General features: G+C 31.0%; 1 protein-coding gene across 8 annotated transcripts in view; it reads right to left on the reverse strand.

Annotated features, from left to right (window-relative positions):
* Positions 1 to 18,640, reverse strand: part of LOC106472268 (golgin subfamily B member 1-like) — a 121,912-nt gene that overhangs the window by 15,350 nt on the left and 87,922 nt on the right. For 6 of the 8 annotated variants that reach the window (XM_022401587.1, XM_013932906.2, XM_022401610.1 and 3 more), the window contains 9 exons: positions 17,692 to 18,210; positions 16,836 to 17,073; positions 16,260 to 16,374; positions 12,812 to 12,904; positions 9,164 to 9,912; positions 7,486 to 7,652; positions 6,764 to 6,899; positions 2,295 to 4,377; positions 1,794 to 1,924 (listed from right to left, as the gene is read on the reverse strand). In XM_022401587.1, coding sequence (XP_022257295.1) covers positions 1,794 to 1,924; positions 2,295 to 4,377; positions 6,764 to 6,899; positions 7,486 to 7,652; positions 9,164 to 9,912; positions 12,812 to 12,904; positions 16,260 to 16,374; positions 16,836 to 17,073; positions 17,692 to 18,210 — 4,231 coding nt within the window. The remainder of the gene's footprint in view (positions 1 to 1,793; positions 1,925 to 2,294; positions 4,378 to 6,763; positions 6,900 to 7,485; positions 7,653 to 9,163; positions 9,913 to 12,811; positions 12,905 to 16,259; positions 16,375 to 16,835; positions 17,074 to 17,691; positions 18,211 to 18,640) is intronic. The other 2 variants (XM_022401594.1, XM_022401616.1) reach the window with 2 other exon arrangements.

Below are 18,640 nucleotides of genomic sequence, written 5' to 3' on the forward strand. Positions count from 1 at the left end.
TAACATAACCCATTGCTTATTTATGACATGTATATAAATAATTTATCAGGGAAGGGCAGTTGTTAAGTTAAATATATAATTTAAAATTGGGACACCCTGGAGATGAGATGGGGGGGGGGGTCGAAATCTGAACACTGACATGTAACATGAAAATGTTATTTATGATATGTAAAAATTATTATGAACTAAAAAACAGCTGTGGCAGTCCAAATACTTAATATAATCATGCTATTTATGAGATGTACAAATTGTTAATCACACAAGGACAGCTGTGCCACGTTCAAATATCTTATATAATCATGCTATTTATGACATGTACGAATTATTAATAATTCAAAAATAGTTGTGCCAGGTTCAAATACGTAATATAACCATGCTATTTATGAGATGTACAGAGGTTGAGTACACTATGTTAAAAATCTCATCAAATTATTACAGTCCATGTCACCATATGCAGATCATGAATTTTGACAGTAGCCTTGCAGGAAAGATTCACTGCAAAAGGCTCTGTGGAATGTTGTCATGTCCAAAGAACATCCCTCATCCCTGTTGCTTTTCATAAGCCATCTATTGTTTGAGACAGCCACTTCCCAGTGTGCATTTCAACAATCTGACTATACAGAAATCCACAGATGCTGCATCCAGCAATTTGACCAACATGTTTTCTTATAGTATGCAATGGTTGAACAGATTTGTGATTGGAACAACTTGTATTGATTCTCCAGATAGATTCTTCTTGATTATGTTACTTTCTGTTGCCTATGGCATGAGGAGAGTTTTGATACTGAACTTTTTTGTTTGTGGATTATCACCTGATACAAGTCTGCAATTTGCTTACCACTGCTGGAGATACAATTTTTTGGAGATCTCTTCCTGGAGTCACAAGTTGATCTGTATTCCTTTGTTTTCCAATGTCATTAAGTACAGGGAATAACTATGTGAAGGAAATTCTACATACTCAACCCCAAATAATTCAGTTTTTGGTGGTATCACACTACCTTCAAAATGCTAAATAATGTCAAAATGTAGTTCAGATACATGCTGTTACACCACAGCTGTCATGTGACTTCCTAATTTGCATATTGAAATCATATAATAACTCAACCCTCTGTATCACTCAATACGAGTTGTGCCAGTTTTAAATATCTAATATAACTATGCTCTTTACGACATGTACAGCTGTACCAGGTTCAAATATGTAATATAACCATTCTATTCATTACACATAAATTATTCAGGGATAGTCATACAAAACTTGGACATGAAATGTCACCACAGTATACTAAAGCAGAATAAAAAATTACTGGTTTAAAAATGTGTCAGAAAAAAATGGTCTAATTTTAGTCGACTAATAGTTATATGTATTTGAGGAATTATAGTAACTCTACACACAACAGGTAAAATAATAATGTATTAAAACTATAATGGAGTATGATTTTACAAAGTTCGCTTATAGAAGGTCTAAATTTAAACATCACATTTTCTTTTCTTAATACTCCTGATTATTGTGTCTAACCTAGCATAGAGTTGGAAAAATAAGTGATAATACATTGTACTAATGCAGTCTATGAGCTGCAGTTTAAACAAAAATGATTTAAATAAATTTCAATAATTCATAGATGAAACTTTATTTGATTACCTTTACAACCTGTTGACAACTATGATACTGAAACTTTTTCTTACAAGATTATTTATATGGTGAAAAGATGGGCTACTGACAATTGAACACAGATAAGAGGGATTTGTTTAGTTACTGCTATTAACTACAATATTCAAATCAAGCTTTAGTATACCTTCAACAATAGTGTGATCATCTTTTTGAATCCCCAATTTATCCATAACTTTCAGTTCAACCTGCAGTGATTTATTTAGTTGAGTAACTTCTCTTAACCTCTGCTGTGTTGCATTTAATTCTTCTTCCAACCTGTAATATACCAATAAAACATAAAAAATATTAGCACAGCTTTTTAATAAACTAATTTATTGAATTGAATTTGATTCTTATCAAATATCACCATATAATCATGTCACAGTTTAGATAAGAATATCATTCATACAAAAACTTACATACAATATGACACATAATAATCAGGTTAATAAGAGTATACAGTTGAACGAGTCCTAAAGTGAAAGCAATTAGGTAAATAAACTCATGTTTCAAAGTTTTGTACATTTGATGCTCTGAAACATGTTGTATATAGAAACATTTCTTTCAACAATAACTATTTTTTCCCTACATTAAGCAAGAACACTATTATGTAATATGATAATGTGACTATTCGTATAAAACTTGCCTTGATTTTTCTTTAAAAAACTCTGAAAACCGGTATCCAGAATGCTCTTTTCCATTGTCTATCTTGCTGCTTTCTTCCTCCTTCAAGTGCTTGATTTCCTCTTCCAAAGCATCTACTCTATTTTGAAGTCTGTTTTTTTCACTTAATTCTTCTATCCATTTTACTTCTTTTTCCTGAATGGTTTCTTGTATCTTCATATTCCAGTCCTGAAGTTTACCATGCTCTTGATCTCTTTCTTTTACTTGTTGTTTTAAGCAAGTTACTTTCTCCATTAGCTCCTCAATCACTTGTCCTTTGTCTCTTAATTGTTGTTCAAAGTTATGTTTGGCAATTTCATACTGTTGGTTGTTTTCATGGCACTCTTGTTGTAACTTCAAACATCTGTCTCCTGATGTTTCAAGCTCCTTCTGTTTAAGATTGATTTGCTGTTCTAACCAGGATACTTTGTCACTAAACTGTTGAAGCTTCTGATCTTTTCTATGTAACTGATCTTCCAACCATTCATGTTTATTCTGTAAATCTGTAACCTGATACTGAGCTTGGAGAAGTTGCCGTTCTGTTTCAGAAGCTTTCGTCACAAAACGGTTTTCACTGGTCTGTGACTGATGAATTTTTTCTTCCATTTCTGAACAAGCTTTTCTCATTTTGGCCAGTTTTGTCATAGTTGATAATAACTCTTCTTTAAGCTGTGAAATCATTTGATCAGTGGTACTATACTTTTCCTTGAATTTTGATACTTCTAAAGACAACATTGATTTATCTTGCTCGAGGCTGTTAACTTGTTTTTCTTTCACAATCAGTTGGTTATTTAAATTCTCATTCATTTTAGCAAGTTCAGTTACTTGTTTTTCTAGAGCATTAAATTTTAGTTCTCTTTCATCATGAATATCATATTTTTCCTGAAGCTTATCTTCCAAATTAGCTATTCTATTTTGAAGCCTCTTATTTTCTCTTACTAGCTCTGCCCATTTTATTTCTAGTTCCTGAAATTTAGTGTGTTCTTCCTCCCTTAGTTTCAATTCATACTTTAACTCCTTAATCTCTTCTTGTTTTTCTTTTAGTTGTTTTTCAAAGTCAGTTTTTTCTACTTCATACTGTTGGTTGTGTTCATGGAATTCTCTTTGTAACCTAACACATTTGTCTGCTGATAATTCAAGCTCTTTCTGTTTCTGATCAATTTGGTTCTCTAACCAGGATATTTTGTTACTAAACTGCTCCAGTTTCTCCTCTTTTGTATGTAACTGATCTTCCAACCATTCATGTTTATTCTGTAACTCTGTAACCTGATACTGAGCTTTGAGAAGTTGCTGCTCTGTTTCAGAAACTTTTGTCACAAAATTATTTTCATTAGTTTGAGACTGATGAATTTTTTCTTTCATCTCTGAACAATCTTTTTCTATTTTGGCAAGTTTTTCTTTCGTATTTGATAACTCTTCTTTAAGCTGTGAAACTGTTTGGTCACTGATGATGCATTTATCATTGAGTTTTGATACTTCCAAATTCAACAGTGATTTGTCGTTTTCGAGAGTGTCAACTTGTTTTTCTTTCACAATAAATTGATTACGTAAATTTTCATTTGCTCTAAACAGTTCACTTACTTCCCTTTGTTTCTTACTAATTTCATTCTCCAGTTTAGTACATTCCTCCTCTGACCTATTATTTTTCAGATACTTTTCATAAATTTCAGTTAGGCGTCTATCACTTTGCTGCACTAGATTTTCAAGAGTTGCATTTTGTTCCATAAAGTCTTCTATTTTTTTTTGTAAACTTTTACAGATGTTTTCTTTTTCTTCTATTTCCTTCTGAAGTCTAAAGTTCCAGTCTTGAACTTCCTTACACTGTTTTTGTTTAGCTTCTCGATCTTTCTCCATGGCAACCATCGTATCTTGTGCACGTTTGTTTTGCTGATCTTTCTCAAAAAGTCTAGCCCGTAGGTCACTAACATCTTCCATTAGATTTTGGAGTCTTGTGTGAACTTCCTGATGTAAGTGACCTTTCATGCTTACTTCCTTTTCCAACTGGTTTTTAGCTTCCAAAAGTTTACTGTATGCTTGGTTTTTCTCTTCAAGTTCTTGTTCCACCTCTTAAAGAAGGAGAAATAAGCTGACATGTAAACTTCTTATTTATATCTATGTATGTATTAAATACACAAGTCAATGTTTTAAGCAAATAATGTAAAATAAAGAAAGACCCAAAACATTTTTAATTGCAAACATGGAGCAGTGTTTTACTGGAAAAAAATTTTAATAACCCATCATGCATATTAATTTAGTTAGTTAATTTTTTTACATTCACACACACACACACATCAATTTAAAATACATACACACTAAAACACAAAGATAAATTACTACATATATTGATAAGTCAGCTTTTGAATTTAGTCCAAATGCATCAACAGTTTTGAGTTATCCCCTCCCACAAGCAAAATAACAGATATGAAATAAAATAACACTGTAGCATATATATTACAAATTAATAATAATTTTTTTTTATATACACATATGCATATTGCTTGCAATTAAACAAACATAAAATCAGCATTTTTATACCTTCAACAAAATTTTGATTCAAAAATACAACAAAAGATCAAAAAGCTAAATGCTACTCAACAGGTAATGTAAAAAGGTGCCCTGGTAACAGAATAAATCTGAAGTAAGACCCGTACAGTGATGGAAATACAAACCTATTACAAATATGCCTTCATTTGAGATTCTGACCCACAAGTAAAATAACATAATTAAAATTACAATATGCACATGGTGGCTCCAACCCAAACATCATAAACTGAAATCATCCAATGCCTTCAGCAAGGTTATTTGGACTGATAATTCAAGAAGTTGGTATTTCAGCCCTCAAAATGTTCACATTATTCTGTATTAACATCTATAAAGAACATGAAATTTTCTTTACTTTATCTTGACGACTTTGTGTAATATTTTACCATTATCACAGATACACTACCACAAATTTTTGCAAATGTTTTATGTTGTTAGGTGAAAGGTTAGAGTTAACATAATATTTTTTACAGTTTGTAGTTTAATAAAAGCCCTATCTATGACATTGGGTTTGAAACTTCTAGATAGTGCTATATTCTTTAAGTAGTTCAATTCAGTTAGTAAGTCTTCTTTGTGGGTGCAAAGTATTATAGCACAATTTACTTATGTGAAGTAGGAGGATATTTTATGTGACAGGTGGTGATTTGATCTTATGTGTAGCAGCACGGTGATCAAATGGGTTTCCTGTATATACTGCTGGTAACATTATTATTTTCTTATTTTACATTAACATCTAAAATGGGGAGACAACTGTTATATTCTACTTCATGTATGAAAATTATGACATTGAGTCTCAAGGTGTTTGAGAATTCAATGAAATTAAGTAGAGTACGTTTCCCATGTTGCCATATATATATAATAAAAATATCATTGATGTACCTTAGCCAGATTTGAGGTTTCTTGATGTGTGTGAATTTGTTTCCAAATGGTTCTTCTTCTAGAATGGACATGAATAGTTCACTAAGTAGAGAGGAAAAGTGGAATCCCATCACCAATCTATTATTTTGTTTGTAAAACTGGACTATGTATGTAAGGGAAGTGTTGTTTAAGCAATATTCTGTTAGACTGATTAGGTGGTCTGTTACATGACTGTCTTCTAGTCTTTTTCTCTTAGACAGTTATAACTATATATAAACCCTGTATTGCATAGTACAGATCATACCTGATCATAAATATTCTGTTAAAATATTTTACTGTTCCTCCTTCAATAAAACTCTTCCGCATGCTTAAAAATCGTTGTTTGCCGACCTATTATTATATTAACATAACGTGCTTCCTTATTCAAGTAAATGCCACATTTGTATGTTTATGAAAGGTTACTTTTACCCAATAACTTTTATCTTCAAATGAAAGTGTATGAATTTTAAATACACAACCAATTAATGTAGAATATATATTAAACATTGATTTTTTTTTCCCTAATGTACATGTTATTTAAACTTTCATTTTTGTGAACAGCATGACATGCATATACATATCACAATTATTGAAAATCTCTCTTCTTATAACTTGGTTATTACCTATTAGAAGTTTGAATATGATAGAATACTTGCATTTATGGTTAAACCTGTTTTATCTACATCCATTCTCATAGTTAGGGCCTTCACATGACAAATAAGCATTGATCATTTTTTGAATGAATGATACAAAGCTGACCTACTATAAATACACACCAATATGCAAGTGTTACAGGTACTACTCCTTACTACTGAAACTAGATGAAATGGATTTCATGTGCTTCATTTATTATGTATTCTTTTCTTATCTATACAAATTAATTCAATCATTACTGGGCTGGTAAAAAAAATTTATGTTACCTTAAATGATTAGAAATAATCTTATGTGTAAGTTTGTCCTATAATTTTAAATGTAAATATTTGTGAAAAAAAAAAACTGTTGATGTTACAATACCTAATCTTCCTCTCAATGTTTCTGTCAACTGCTCATTTGAAATTATAGCTCTTTCAAGTTTTTCTTGTAAAACCTTTAGAGAATGGAGATGATCTTCTATTAAGCCTCTGGGAACAGCAGTCATTGGACTTGATTTCTTAAGTAAAAGGAACAATGTTTTTGAATACATCTTAGTAGAATTCATTTAATTTTTGTGTTTTACAATCTTTAATATCAAATTAAACTAGTATAAGTTTTTTTTACAACATAATATACAAAAACACCTGTACAGTTTTCATATGCATTGTTACAGTAACAAATAAAATACTAAATATCCTCATACTTCCAAAACAAATGTATATTCACACACATTTTACCTAATTATTATCTAGTATATCAGTGGATACATAATTGTAAAACTTTATCATCTTTATCTTCTATCCATAGAAAATTATGCACCTAAGTCAAAACAGTATTACTAAAAAAACAAAGCTCTTCAGGTTGTTACACAATGGGCTTTTTGTGCCCTGCCCACGATAGGCATTGAAACAGTTTTAGTGTCATAAGCCTGCAGACTTACATCTGAGTCACTGGGAGCAGCTCTCAAACTAAAGGAAGAACTAGATATATAAGAGAGTTTACTATAAAACTAAGTTTAATTTTAAGACAGCATACCAATGTTTCATATCATTTAAAATAATACTTTATCTCGTTTTTTAGATAGAATAAAATAATTCTTATACCTCTCCAGATGGAGTAATGTCTGAGATCTTGCCCAACATTTTCCCAATGACTTCTTGATGTGAACGTAACTCATTCTGTAAAGTTCCATTAAGTTTTTCAACATTCTGAAGACGCATTTCAATTCTATGAAAATCAGGATGTAGCTTCTGTTTCCTTGCTTTCCGAGCTTGATGTAAAAAAAATTATTTCAGACATCTCAATTAATAAAAAATTACAATCTAATTAATGTGATTAATTACATGTGTATATATGTGCAAAATTTACATAATCATCTTGCATAAGCACAATGACATTTCAATATGAGCACCAAAGAAAAAAAAAACTTTAAAAATATACACCTATGCTAAATCTGATTACATGTTTTATGAATATCCTAAAAAATGCAAACATGCCAGTAATTTCTAAACACAATATTAAGAAGCAAAGACTGTAAAGTAAATTATAAATAAGTATACACCACTTGTGCTGTTGAAAATATTCATGCTTGTACAGTTAACACTCTCACTATGGGCAGGTCAAAGTGAATGTCACAACTCTTTAGAGTTGCATTCAAAATTTCATTAAACTACTTTATTATCAATGTATATGAATAAAATTGGCATCAAAATGTAGTTAATAAATCAAATTTCTTAATTTTATTGAGGATTATTTAAGTTTAAAATCCTCAATCTCATCTAGTATCAGATTTGTGGCATTTCCTCTCTTGGTCTTCCTTCTTCTCCGATATATTTACAACCCTTCTGAGAAGTATAATATTCAACATAAATTACTTGTATTAATATATGAATATTACTCAGGAAAAGCATAATTTTTATAGCCTTCAATCTAGACTAGAAAATCAGAACCATTTGTCACATCCTCTCTTATACAAATTCCCAATAGCTTTCTCTTTGCCATTTTATACCAATGGAAAGCCAAAGTTTTACTTTATCAAATTATATATATATATTATAGTACATAATTCTTTTCTCACGGGAATCAGATGATCCAAGTAAGTACTAGATTTTTAGTTTCCATTTTCTATTCTTTATTATTATTATTATAAGTGATTTACAAATTGTGTGGCAGGATTATTAGTTAGTCAGTTCAGGGAGAAATTAAACAATAAAATTAAGTATAAATGGATGTATATTGTTATGTGCTTTTAGCTATTTAGGATAAATTTGCAGTTATTCTATAAAGAAAAAAAAGTAATTTGATGTTATTTCCTAATTTTTATGGTGTTTATAAGGTAGGTCAAATTGACCAACCCCATATAAAGTTAGGCTAGAGAAAATAGTAGATAAAAATTAGTTTTTCTGAAAAAAAAGTATAATCTTTTTGAAATTTTCAGATGAAGTATTTTTAATCTTAACATGAAAATCACTTTCCACTTGGAGCAGTCAACACTAATTCCATTTTTTGTGTATAAATATTTAGTAAACAGTTATTCTGTCACTTTGGGGTCATGAGGTTTGTTTAATCCACCAAACCCATAGTGAGAAGTTTTAAAAAAAAGTATTATTTACAGTGCTTTTTAAACTGTTGTCTTCTGAAAATGAAAGGAAACAATGTGATTTTTGTTCAGGTAGACATGCTTGTGAATAAAACACCATTACAGAACATCTGAAGATCATCACATGCTAGCATATCTTCTACAAAACATGCAGATGCAAAGTACAATAAAAACATCTTTACCACTGCTAACTGCCAGTTTCTCAGTCTCTTTTGCACTATTGGAACTATCACCTGAATGCCAGTCTTCTCCAGAACATTGTTTCCTCGGATACTTCTGATAGGCCACAAGCCCATACAAATTACTATTGTCTGAGGTCATACCCATTCTCTGAAGAGATACATTACGATCAGGTTCTGACCATATGTCAGAGTCAGATGACGGACAGGACACACAATGAGCATTAACAATGCCCGATAGCTGTTGGTTTCCAAAGATCACATGCTTCGATCTCGAGATTTCTGGCTCACCTTTCATCACAACAGCTAAATTTCTCTGGCTAAAATTTAATCTTTCTCCTTGCTGCTGTGGTAAAGAATGTGTGGTTGGGTTTACAGCTGCTTCATCTTTCTCCAGTGAATTGTGTAGTGGCAATCCACAATCATTTAAGAGAAGAAGAATATCATCACTATCTGAAGCTTCCAACACAACAACTTGTCCTGCTTGTTCCCAGCTCTGACCTTCCTTTCTTACACCATCTGTAAAGGTATCAGACACCAAATGGTATCTAGAATGTGTCAGCATGTCATTCCTCAAACTATGATTTTGATGGAAAGAAGATACACTGGACAAAACTTCATCAGCACTGTATATTGCAGTACTGTCTATATCCCTACCTTCACTTGTTTCACTTTCTTCATTCTGGAGATTTTTCACTTGTAGTTTCAGCTGCTGTTTCTCAAATTCCAGGTCTGCTACTTGCACTTTTAACCTAGTATCAAAAGATAAAATCTCCTGTCAACTTGTACACACACATATATGGAAAAAACAATAATAATATTAAAAAAAAAATAATATAAATAATAGCTGCAATTGACATAGCTTTAAAATAGTTAACTTTAAAAATAAAAATTTGCTAACCTATCTTTAAAGAGTTAGTACACCATGATTTACATGATATATTTGAAACATTCAGCAATACATATACCAGATCTTTATTTTGTAAATTCACATATTGTTTGTTTGATTATTGTTAAACACAAAGCCAGACATTGGGCTATCTGTGGTGTAACAACCACGGGTAGTGAAATCCACTTTTTTTAGTATCATAAGCCTTTGGACTTACAGCCGAACCAATGGGGCGGGGTGGGGCAAAAATGTGATTTGGTATATTTTATTTTATTTATGCCCCCCAAAATAAAGCGTTATTAATAGTGAATAAAAGGTATTAATAAGTAATATACTCCTTATACATTGCTGGAATTCAACATTAGAAGCTTCAAGCAAGAAGAAATTTGTAGGTTTTAAAAATATCCCAAGTTAGGAAAAAATTACAATGTCACTTCAAACACAAAATCTAATGCAAATGATATCTGAAAACTTACATAAAAAATACTTAATTTTTCATCTATTTTGCATGATATTAATTTGTTATTCAATAGTGTATAAAAATTGTATTATTTGTATGGCTATAATAAAAATCTCAAGTACATACATAGCATTATTTTTTTAACCTATGAAATATTAATAAAAGTTAATCAGGTACAATGTTATATTACATCATACTAGCACTAAAAATCATGGTGTTTCTCCATATGCTGTTCATTGTTTGTTGATGATTTTCCATATGGACAACTAGCTGCCCAAAATGGATTTGAGTATTAAATTCAATCTTACCAGGTTAAACTATGTCTAGAAATTATGCTGAAGAATACAAATGATAACATAAGAAGTCTACATCAGGTAAATCAGAAACAGTTCATATATACATGAAAGTTGCTAGGGAAACACTGAATGTGGTAGAAAAAGAGTTGTTCTGTACTTTTGGCTTGTTTTTAGATAATAAATTTTCTGGAAAACAGAAGTTAATTTTTTTTTTTTTTTTTTCAGGAAGTGAAAACAAAAAAGCTCAAACACCATCTAAAAGATTATGTATTAGGTTGTCGAGAATTTAATGTCGCTTTTTTTCAGATAAAAAAACCTAACAACTTCTATATCAAAACAAAACATTTATTAAATAAAATAGTCTCCATTGTTATCGATGATGCTTTTCCATCTTACAATCAGGTTATTAATGCCCTGATTAATGAAATCACTTGGCTTTGAAACAAAAAACATATTGATGACCTCTTTAACACCTTCCACATTTGCATTCGTTTTCTCATTAAGATGGTGTTGCAGCAAATGAAAAAACATGGCAATCTGATGGTGCCATATCTGGAGAATATGGTGGGTGGGGGAGAATTTTCCAACCCAACTCCATAATCTTGTGTTGTATCAAACATGCCACATGTGGACGTGCATTGTCATAGAGAAGAACACCTTTCCAATTGATGAGTGAAGGGCATTTCTGATGAAGGGCTTGATTTAAACGTTCCACTTGCTCACTATAGATCTCTGCATTGACAATTTGCTGTGGATTGAGGAATTCGAAATGAATTACTCCTTTGATGTCCCACCAAATGCAAAGCATCACTTTCTGTGGATGGAATATATTAGGCCTCTATGTCATCTTTTCTTCATTGAAATTCATATTTTGGTAAGGAAAAGAAATTAACTATCTTCATCATTTAACTGTTGATGTTACTAAAATGGTGACTCTCAAGCTGCTTATGCTAGTGTGACATCACTGTAGAAAATGTCAGACTTTGATTTTTGAAGTATGCATATGTCTCCCTGGGGAAATACAGTGTCATTTATTTCTTCAATGTTTTTGTTTATAACATTTCATCTGTTGAATGGAGAATTACTTTATTTGAATTCCAAACAACAGCCTAATTGAACAGCAGTGAGTAAAGCTCATTAAAAAAATAATAAATAGTCAAACTTGATAATTCCATATACAAACACCTGCTTTCTATTATAAAAAAATATCAAGAGCCAAAATGATAACAGTAAGCAAACCTCTTTAAATTTTTCTTTACAATCTAATTTTCACTTTAAAAGTAGTCTAAGTTTAAAGAAAAACATACTATTTATAATGAAAAATAATAAAAAATACTGCTGACAAATGTTGATTTTAAGCAAATGATGCTTAACCAATGAAATTTTCTTTACAGCTTGTTGTTAGTGCTCCTACATAATTAAAAACAATTAGATATACTACGCAAAATATGAAATATTTGTTAGCTTAACAACTTCAAAGTTTCTAGAAAATTTACAAACTATAAAAATACATAATATAAATTTATAAGATAATTATTAATTTTGACAACTGAAAAAAGACTTGCATACTCATTTCAAGGTTCATAATATCCAACGTACTTTGCAACTTATAGACTAAAATTAAAACAAGTAAACAAACAAAATAAGGTACATTTTGCAACTAAAAGGTTGGAAGAAAAAAAAGAGGGTACTATCAGAAACTCCTTACACTTAAAATGCTGAAGTTAAAATTAATAGTTACCATTGTGCAGTATATTTAGAAAAAATTAAAATACAAAAGAGCAACTGTATGCACACCCTCTAAGAAATAAGCCACAGTTTAATATAAGCTATAAGGCAGTATCATTACTCCTTGAAAAATAAAATTGTAACTGGAAATACTTAACTAACAGTAACAGTACAATATTACTGAGCAAGAAATAACTCCAAACTGCCTGTGTGAAAATTACAATATCCAAATCAAAACAGAAATAAACCAGTATTTGCTGATCAAGTGTTATAGTTACCTATGCAACTCTGTAGCTATTTCATCCATCTGGTCGTTGTCCCTTTGAGATGTTTTATCCTTCATTAAGTCACTGTGGTCCAGAATTGAGTTTCTTTTGCATGAAAAAAATTAAAATATCACTAGAATTTTCTATGAAAATTTCTCATTATAACTACAGTATCATTGTGATACAAGTTTTCTGTTGTTATATCACTGAAACATAAGTGATGTACTGTTCCAACTCCCAAAGTAATATTTTAGATTTGAAACAGTCAATATAAGTCAACTTAAGACTTAATGTATAATAATAAACAGTGATTTATTTGAAAATTTATCAATATCAAAGATGTTTTATAATATGAAAACCTCCCTCTTTTCAATGCCATATTCACTGAATGGCCACTTTATTAGAACCCTCTCACCACACAAAATGTATTTCATGATATTCCATTAACATGAACACATAGAAAAAGACTAATAATGTGCTGTATGAGATTCTGATTTTTTCTTTCTGACTGTCTTGATTCCCACTGTCTCTATAGGGCTATTTAACCTTCTCAGCAAACTGTACCAGTGTTTTGAAATTTGAGTTGCTCATAGAATATTGTTTCTTTAGTTTTAATTACTCCCTTCTCATTTCTATCTTCTATATTTCCTTCTCTAACGTATATATGCCTTGGTGACACTGGGTTATACAGAAGACCACTATGGCTAGACTTCTTCACAGTAAATGTTTCTGATGTCCTGAAGTCATACTTCATTGAATGTTTATGTCTTCTCTTCCTGTTTTCTACTTAATAATGTCATCCATGGCATAAAAAAGCTGCTTTCAATGTGAGGTCCATAGAAGCAACTCATCATGGTTTTGTTCATGAGCTGGATCCATTTAGGCTTCTGATTAACTGTAAACTCTAGCATTTATAGGTTAACTTCTTGGTTGTATACTTTTCTGTGCAGAAAATGTCCTCATTATTTGGCAAAACTGATGGTAGGATTATTGATACACTTTTTAAGTGTTTCAAAATGGAACTTTTTTTTTGTCATGAAGGGAAGCATCAAACCTCATAATAGCCTTCCTTTAACATACGAGAATCTAAGGGAAGTTTCTTGTGCAGGTAGATTGTTGATTCCTTGAATGCTTTGACCACCTTGTAAGAATCTTTGAGATGCAATTTCGTAAGAATTTTTTTCTGTTCCAAGCCCCAGAAACATGTCTATTTTTGGCAATAAGTATTAAGTGATCACTCAGGCTGGAGGTCCATACTTATCTGTTGCTTTCAGGCTCGATGTAGTGAAATAACAGTTCACTATGAAGCTGCTTCACTTTAGGGTGAAGCTTGTGAAACTGTTGCCAAATATTTTAGGCTTGTAATATTTACTTAAATATTAAATAAAAAATAAAAAGTTTGCAAAACAGATATACTAAACATTTTAACAAATATACTGTTAATGAAAGTAACATTAAAAAAGAACAAAATACAGCTTAGTTACGCAGCACATAAACACTAGTGGTTTGCTCATGTATTATCACAAATTTCATGTTCCATGAAGAACTTGAGATCAGCATAAGCAGTTCTTCATATAATCCTCTCTAACTATGTCTGGTGACTAATGAAAGCCTATTAAATACCTCTATCAATGTAACTTTAAAGCAGCATATCATCTGAGATAAACTACTATGACACATCACTATTTAACTATAAGGTAAGGTATCAAAATGGTACAGATAGTACAAAAAAAAACAACTTTATAATATTAAATAAATTAAATAAATGACAAAAACTATACAATGATTAGTAAAAAATATTAGTAAAAGATAAGAAAGTCTTGATGATTAGGTACAATAATATCAACAATATATCTATAAGCATAACTAATGTGTAAAGCTGTTATTATAGTCCTTCTCAATTGTTTGAAACTACCAAGAAAGTCATGATGATTAGGTATAAGAATTGAGAAGGACTATAATAACAGCTTTACACATTAGTTATGCTTATAGATATATTGTTGGTATTAAGATTTGTTATGTATGAAAATAAAACTGTGAACTGAAGTTATCTCCCATAGGTATTTTCTGTATTTTTTGAAAGACATGTTGTTCCCCAAAGGTGTTAGTGTTTTTTTCATTAAACCTTGGTTACTTGCAAGGTTGTAATTAGTTTTTTAACAAATGAAAACCAAGTTATTAGCAACTTTATTGGGAAGAATGACAAAAAATCTCCCAAATAAAGAATCTAAATACTCAGTAACTTATCTTTCATTCATAATATTTTCACTATTGTTGTGATAATCAATTTCTTTAAGTATGCTATGCATTCATGAATTATGTCTACAACCCTATTTACTCCATTTTTTTCAGTAAGTAAGTTCTATTTTTCGCATCATTTATGTAAAACTTTATTGAATGATTTACTAATTACTTGTTTTTGTGATTTCGGTTAATTTCATGACATTCCTAAAATTTACGACCTTTTTCACATTAAGAGTCATAAATCACCATGATGCCAAAGTTACTGGTGGGTACAAGGTCAATAGAATAATAAACTTAGGGAGAGGAATTATAGTTGCAATGAGAGGATAAAATGTCATGCAACTCTTCATTCATTATGTTATCTAATAAAATATTATCATTACGAATTCTGCTGCCAATGGCCCTCTTTCAGTAAGTGCTTATAGCAAAGGTTTCCAAAGTGTACTGCAGCAAGTTGCTATGGATGTCATAAGAGTTTAACCAAACAAAGAATAATTAAGAACGTAAAAAAACTCTACAAAAATAAAATTGCATGTGGCAGCAGGGGTGTCGTGCAAATCAAGGTAAGTGAGTTAGGGTGTCAATGAAAAAAGTTTGAAAACCACTGAATTATATTATACCAATGTCTTCACTATAGATTCCAATTTAACTAATTCTATGTATATGGCACTAAATGGAAGTGTATTGTAAAACTTATCTTTACAGTTGCTGTTTTAGACTTACGTGATAAAGTAGCAGCTAATCTACGTTGCTCACCAATTTTAATGAAACCCGTATTTATGTTTCAGTTTTATTAAACAAAGGTAAGATTATTACCCGATAGTCATTGTAAATGATATATATTTCTGAAAAAAAAGAATCCACGGCAAAATAAATTCACGTGCGCACATAAACACTATTTTGGGACATAAAAAGTTATATAAAGACATATTTTTACGCTGTATCTGAACTGTTACTATTTATTAAACTGAAGTTATTAATATCATTTAGTGACAGCTTATTCAATTCTAGACCTACACTACACATAAATCACAAAAAAAAAACGATTATTTTTTTTATTCACTAGCTTAATTATTTTTAACGTATCAATTATACCTGGAACAATAATCCTTTGGAAACATTTTCACTTCCCACTTTTAAACACAATTACATTTTATAATGTTACAATGGATATAATGCTTTCTGCATTTTGAAAAATTGCACTTTTATTACACACCTATTCAGTTTTAAGTCCCCAAGATGGCTGGAAACTGTAGGTTGTTCTCGAATGTCATGATGAACAGACGAGTAAAGTGTACTATCGCCTTCAAATACACTAGAACTTCCAGAAACTGGAAGAAAAAAAATGACAGAATAATGGTTGGAATAAATAATCTAAAAGCTGGTTGCTAACTGAAATTACATATGTAAAGTAAATGACACATAGTTTTGTAGAAAAAAAGTAAAGAAAGTAATACCTCGAACTAGGATTTTCATTGTTTGATATGGGTCACCAAAGTACTAGATACACCTGATACACATTTGGTTGGAAACCAGTAGTACTTAGTACAGATCTTGATGGAACAAAATGGTGGCCATAGAAATCGACCATTTAAAACCACCTTTAAAATGTCTGAATATTAACAGTATTTGCTAAGAAAACTAAAGCTTATTGTACATATAAAGCCACCTAAATCGCTATACATGTGTTTATGGAATGAACCAAAATTTCACTATTTCAGAGAATTTTCATCATATGTAATGTAAGTACATGCATTATATGATATCATGAATATCACCTACTAAACCTTACCTATCAAACTATGTGACAAGGTCCTGGAAAGTTCTTTACTTTCTGTGAGAAACTGCCTCACACGATCTACACATTCAGGAGTCAAGATACTGGAGTTTAAGTGGCCATTACCATCATAAACCAGAAGCTTTTCCAAGAAGTCAGCAAGCTCCTCCAGACGAGATTGTAGTAATTCACAAACTCTCTGGGAATAGAATAGTTGATTTTGCAGCTTGTCCATCTCATCATGATGCATAACCTGAGATATTTTCATTGTCATTCAAAATTAGTTTTATCATAATATTTAAGTCTTCGAACAGGACCTAATGAATTATATCACTGAGAATTGATTGCATTTTTCCTGAATAGGAATTTCATTTAGTTTAACATAAAACCATCTGGTGACAAAATCCAATATAGTGAACCAAGCTGGTTTTTGAGGTCTAAAAAATTGAAACTTTTCATACAAAGTGCTCCATCCAATATACAGCTGGTAGTGAAAACTGAGTGCCTATGTGTATGAGATATTTAATTAGAACTTACTTTTATTTATACATATATATTTTTTATGAGTGGAATCTTAATTTTCATAGTTAGATTTGACAAAGTTTTAGCTTAACATAAATTAGTTCAAACGCAATAGTAAAATAATTATAACTTCAAATAAAACCTCCAGCTTTATCAAAGTTTAACAGGTTTAGTACAAAAATGAAAAGTAAATATTTAACTATCCACAGTCTTTGTTCTACGTGTGTGCACTAATCTCTCAAGCAGAGTATATACAAAATATACACATGCATATCCAAAAACACAAGTCATGCTAGTGATGTTCTGTGCTAAAATGGTAGTTTAATATAATTACAAACATAGAACCTACTGTGTTATCTACATTTCCCAGACTATTCTGAGCCTGTTTTTCTAGTTGCTCTATTCTCAAGACAAGCACACAGACTTCTTCTTTCAGTTGGCAGACATCATCTGAATGACCAAAGTGTGAGAGGTTATGGGACTGAAGTTGTTTCCACAAGGGAGACCCACCACTCTTCCTACCACCATCTAAGCATGCAGGTAAGCTGTGACGGACATTTGGAGAGATCATACTCTTGTTTACAGTTTCTAAAATATGCTTCTTTCCGTGTGAAAGGTTATCAACATTTGGTTGAGAAACAGAGTTAACCATCAAAAGCTGATTCGTCTTTGACATGGAAGACGTTACATCAATGTCTCTATGTTCTTTTCCGCTTGTTACATCACCATCACTCTTACTCAACAGAAGATTCTCAGGTAGTCTAAAGCAGCCAGCTTCTTGCAGCTGAGTTCGGTAGTAATTAGCTAGAGCTGTCTGCTTTCTGGCAACAGTTTCATTGTTTTCATTTTGAGCATGAAGGACTTGAATCTGCCAACAAAGTAAATAATTCAAATATATTTTTTCCTTTGTTTACAGGACATCTGAAACTACTGACTACACTTATTGCATGTACTTAAGTATTTCCTTTCATGCAAGCTTATTATATACAAGTGAGGGTACAGCTCTGTACTCATACACTTGTTGTTACCTAAGCCTTTGCCAACAGAAAAATTAGTTTACCTTTCAGATAAGCATTTTTAAACATAAATAATACATACAAATCCCTAAAATAGAATGTCTAACTATAATTTAGCCATCCTTCGGAGAGATAACTAGGTTATAAAAATGTGAAATGATGAGAGCGACAAGTTCCCTTATCATCAAGTTAACAAATCAAGAAGTCTTGTTATTATATATTACCACCAATTTTAAAAAGAACAATTGAAAGCTTGTAGTTTAAAAAAAGCTCTTTCTATTG

Source organism: Limulus polyphemus, unplaced genomic scaffold, assembly GCF_000517525.1.
Source record: "Limulus polyphemus unplaced genomic scaffold, Limulus_polyphemus-2.1.2 Scaffold118, whole genome shotgun sequence".
NCBI lineage: Eukaryota > Metazoa > Arthropoda > Merostomata > Xiphosura > Limulidae > Limulus > Limulus polyphemus.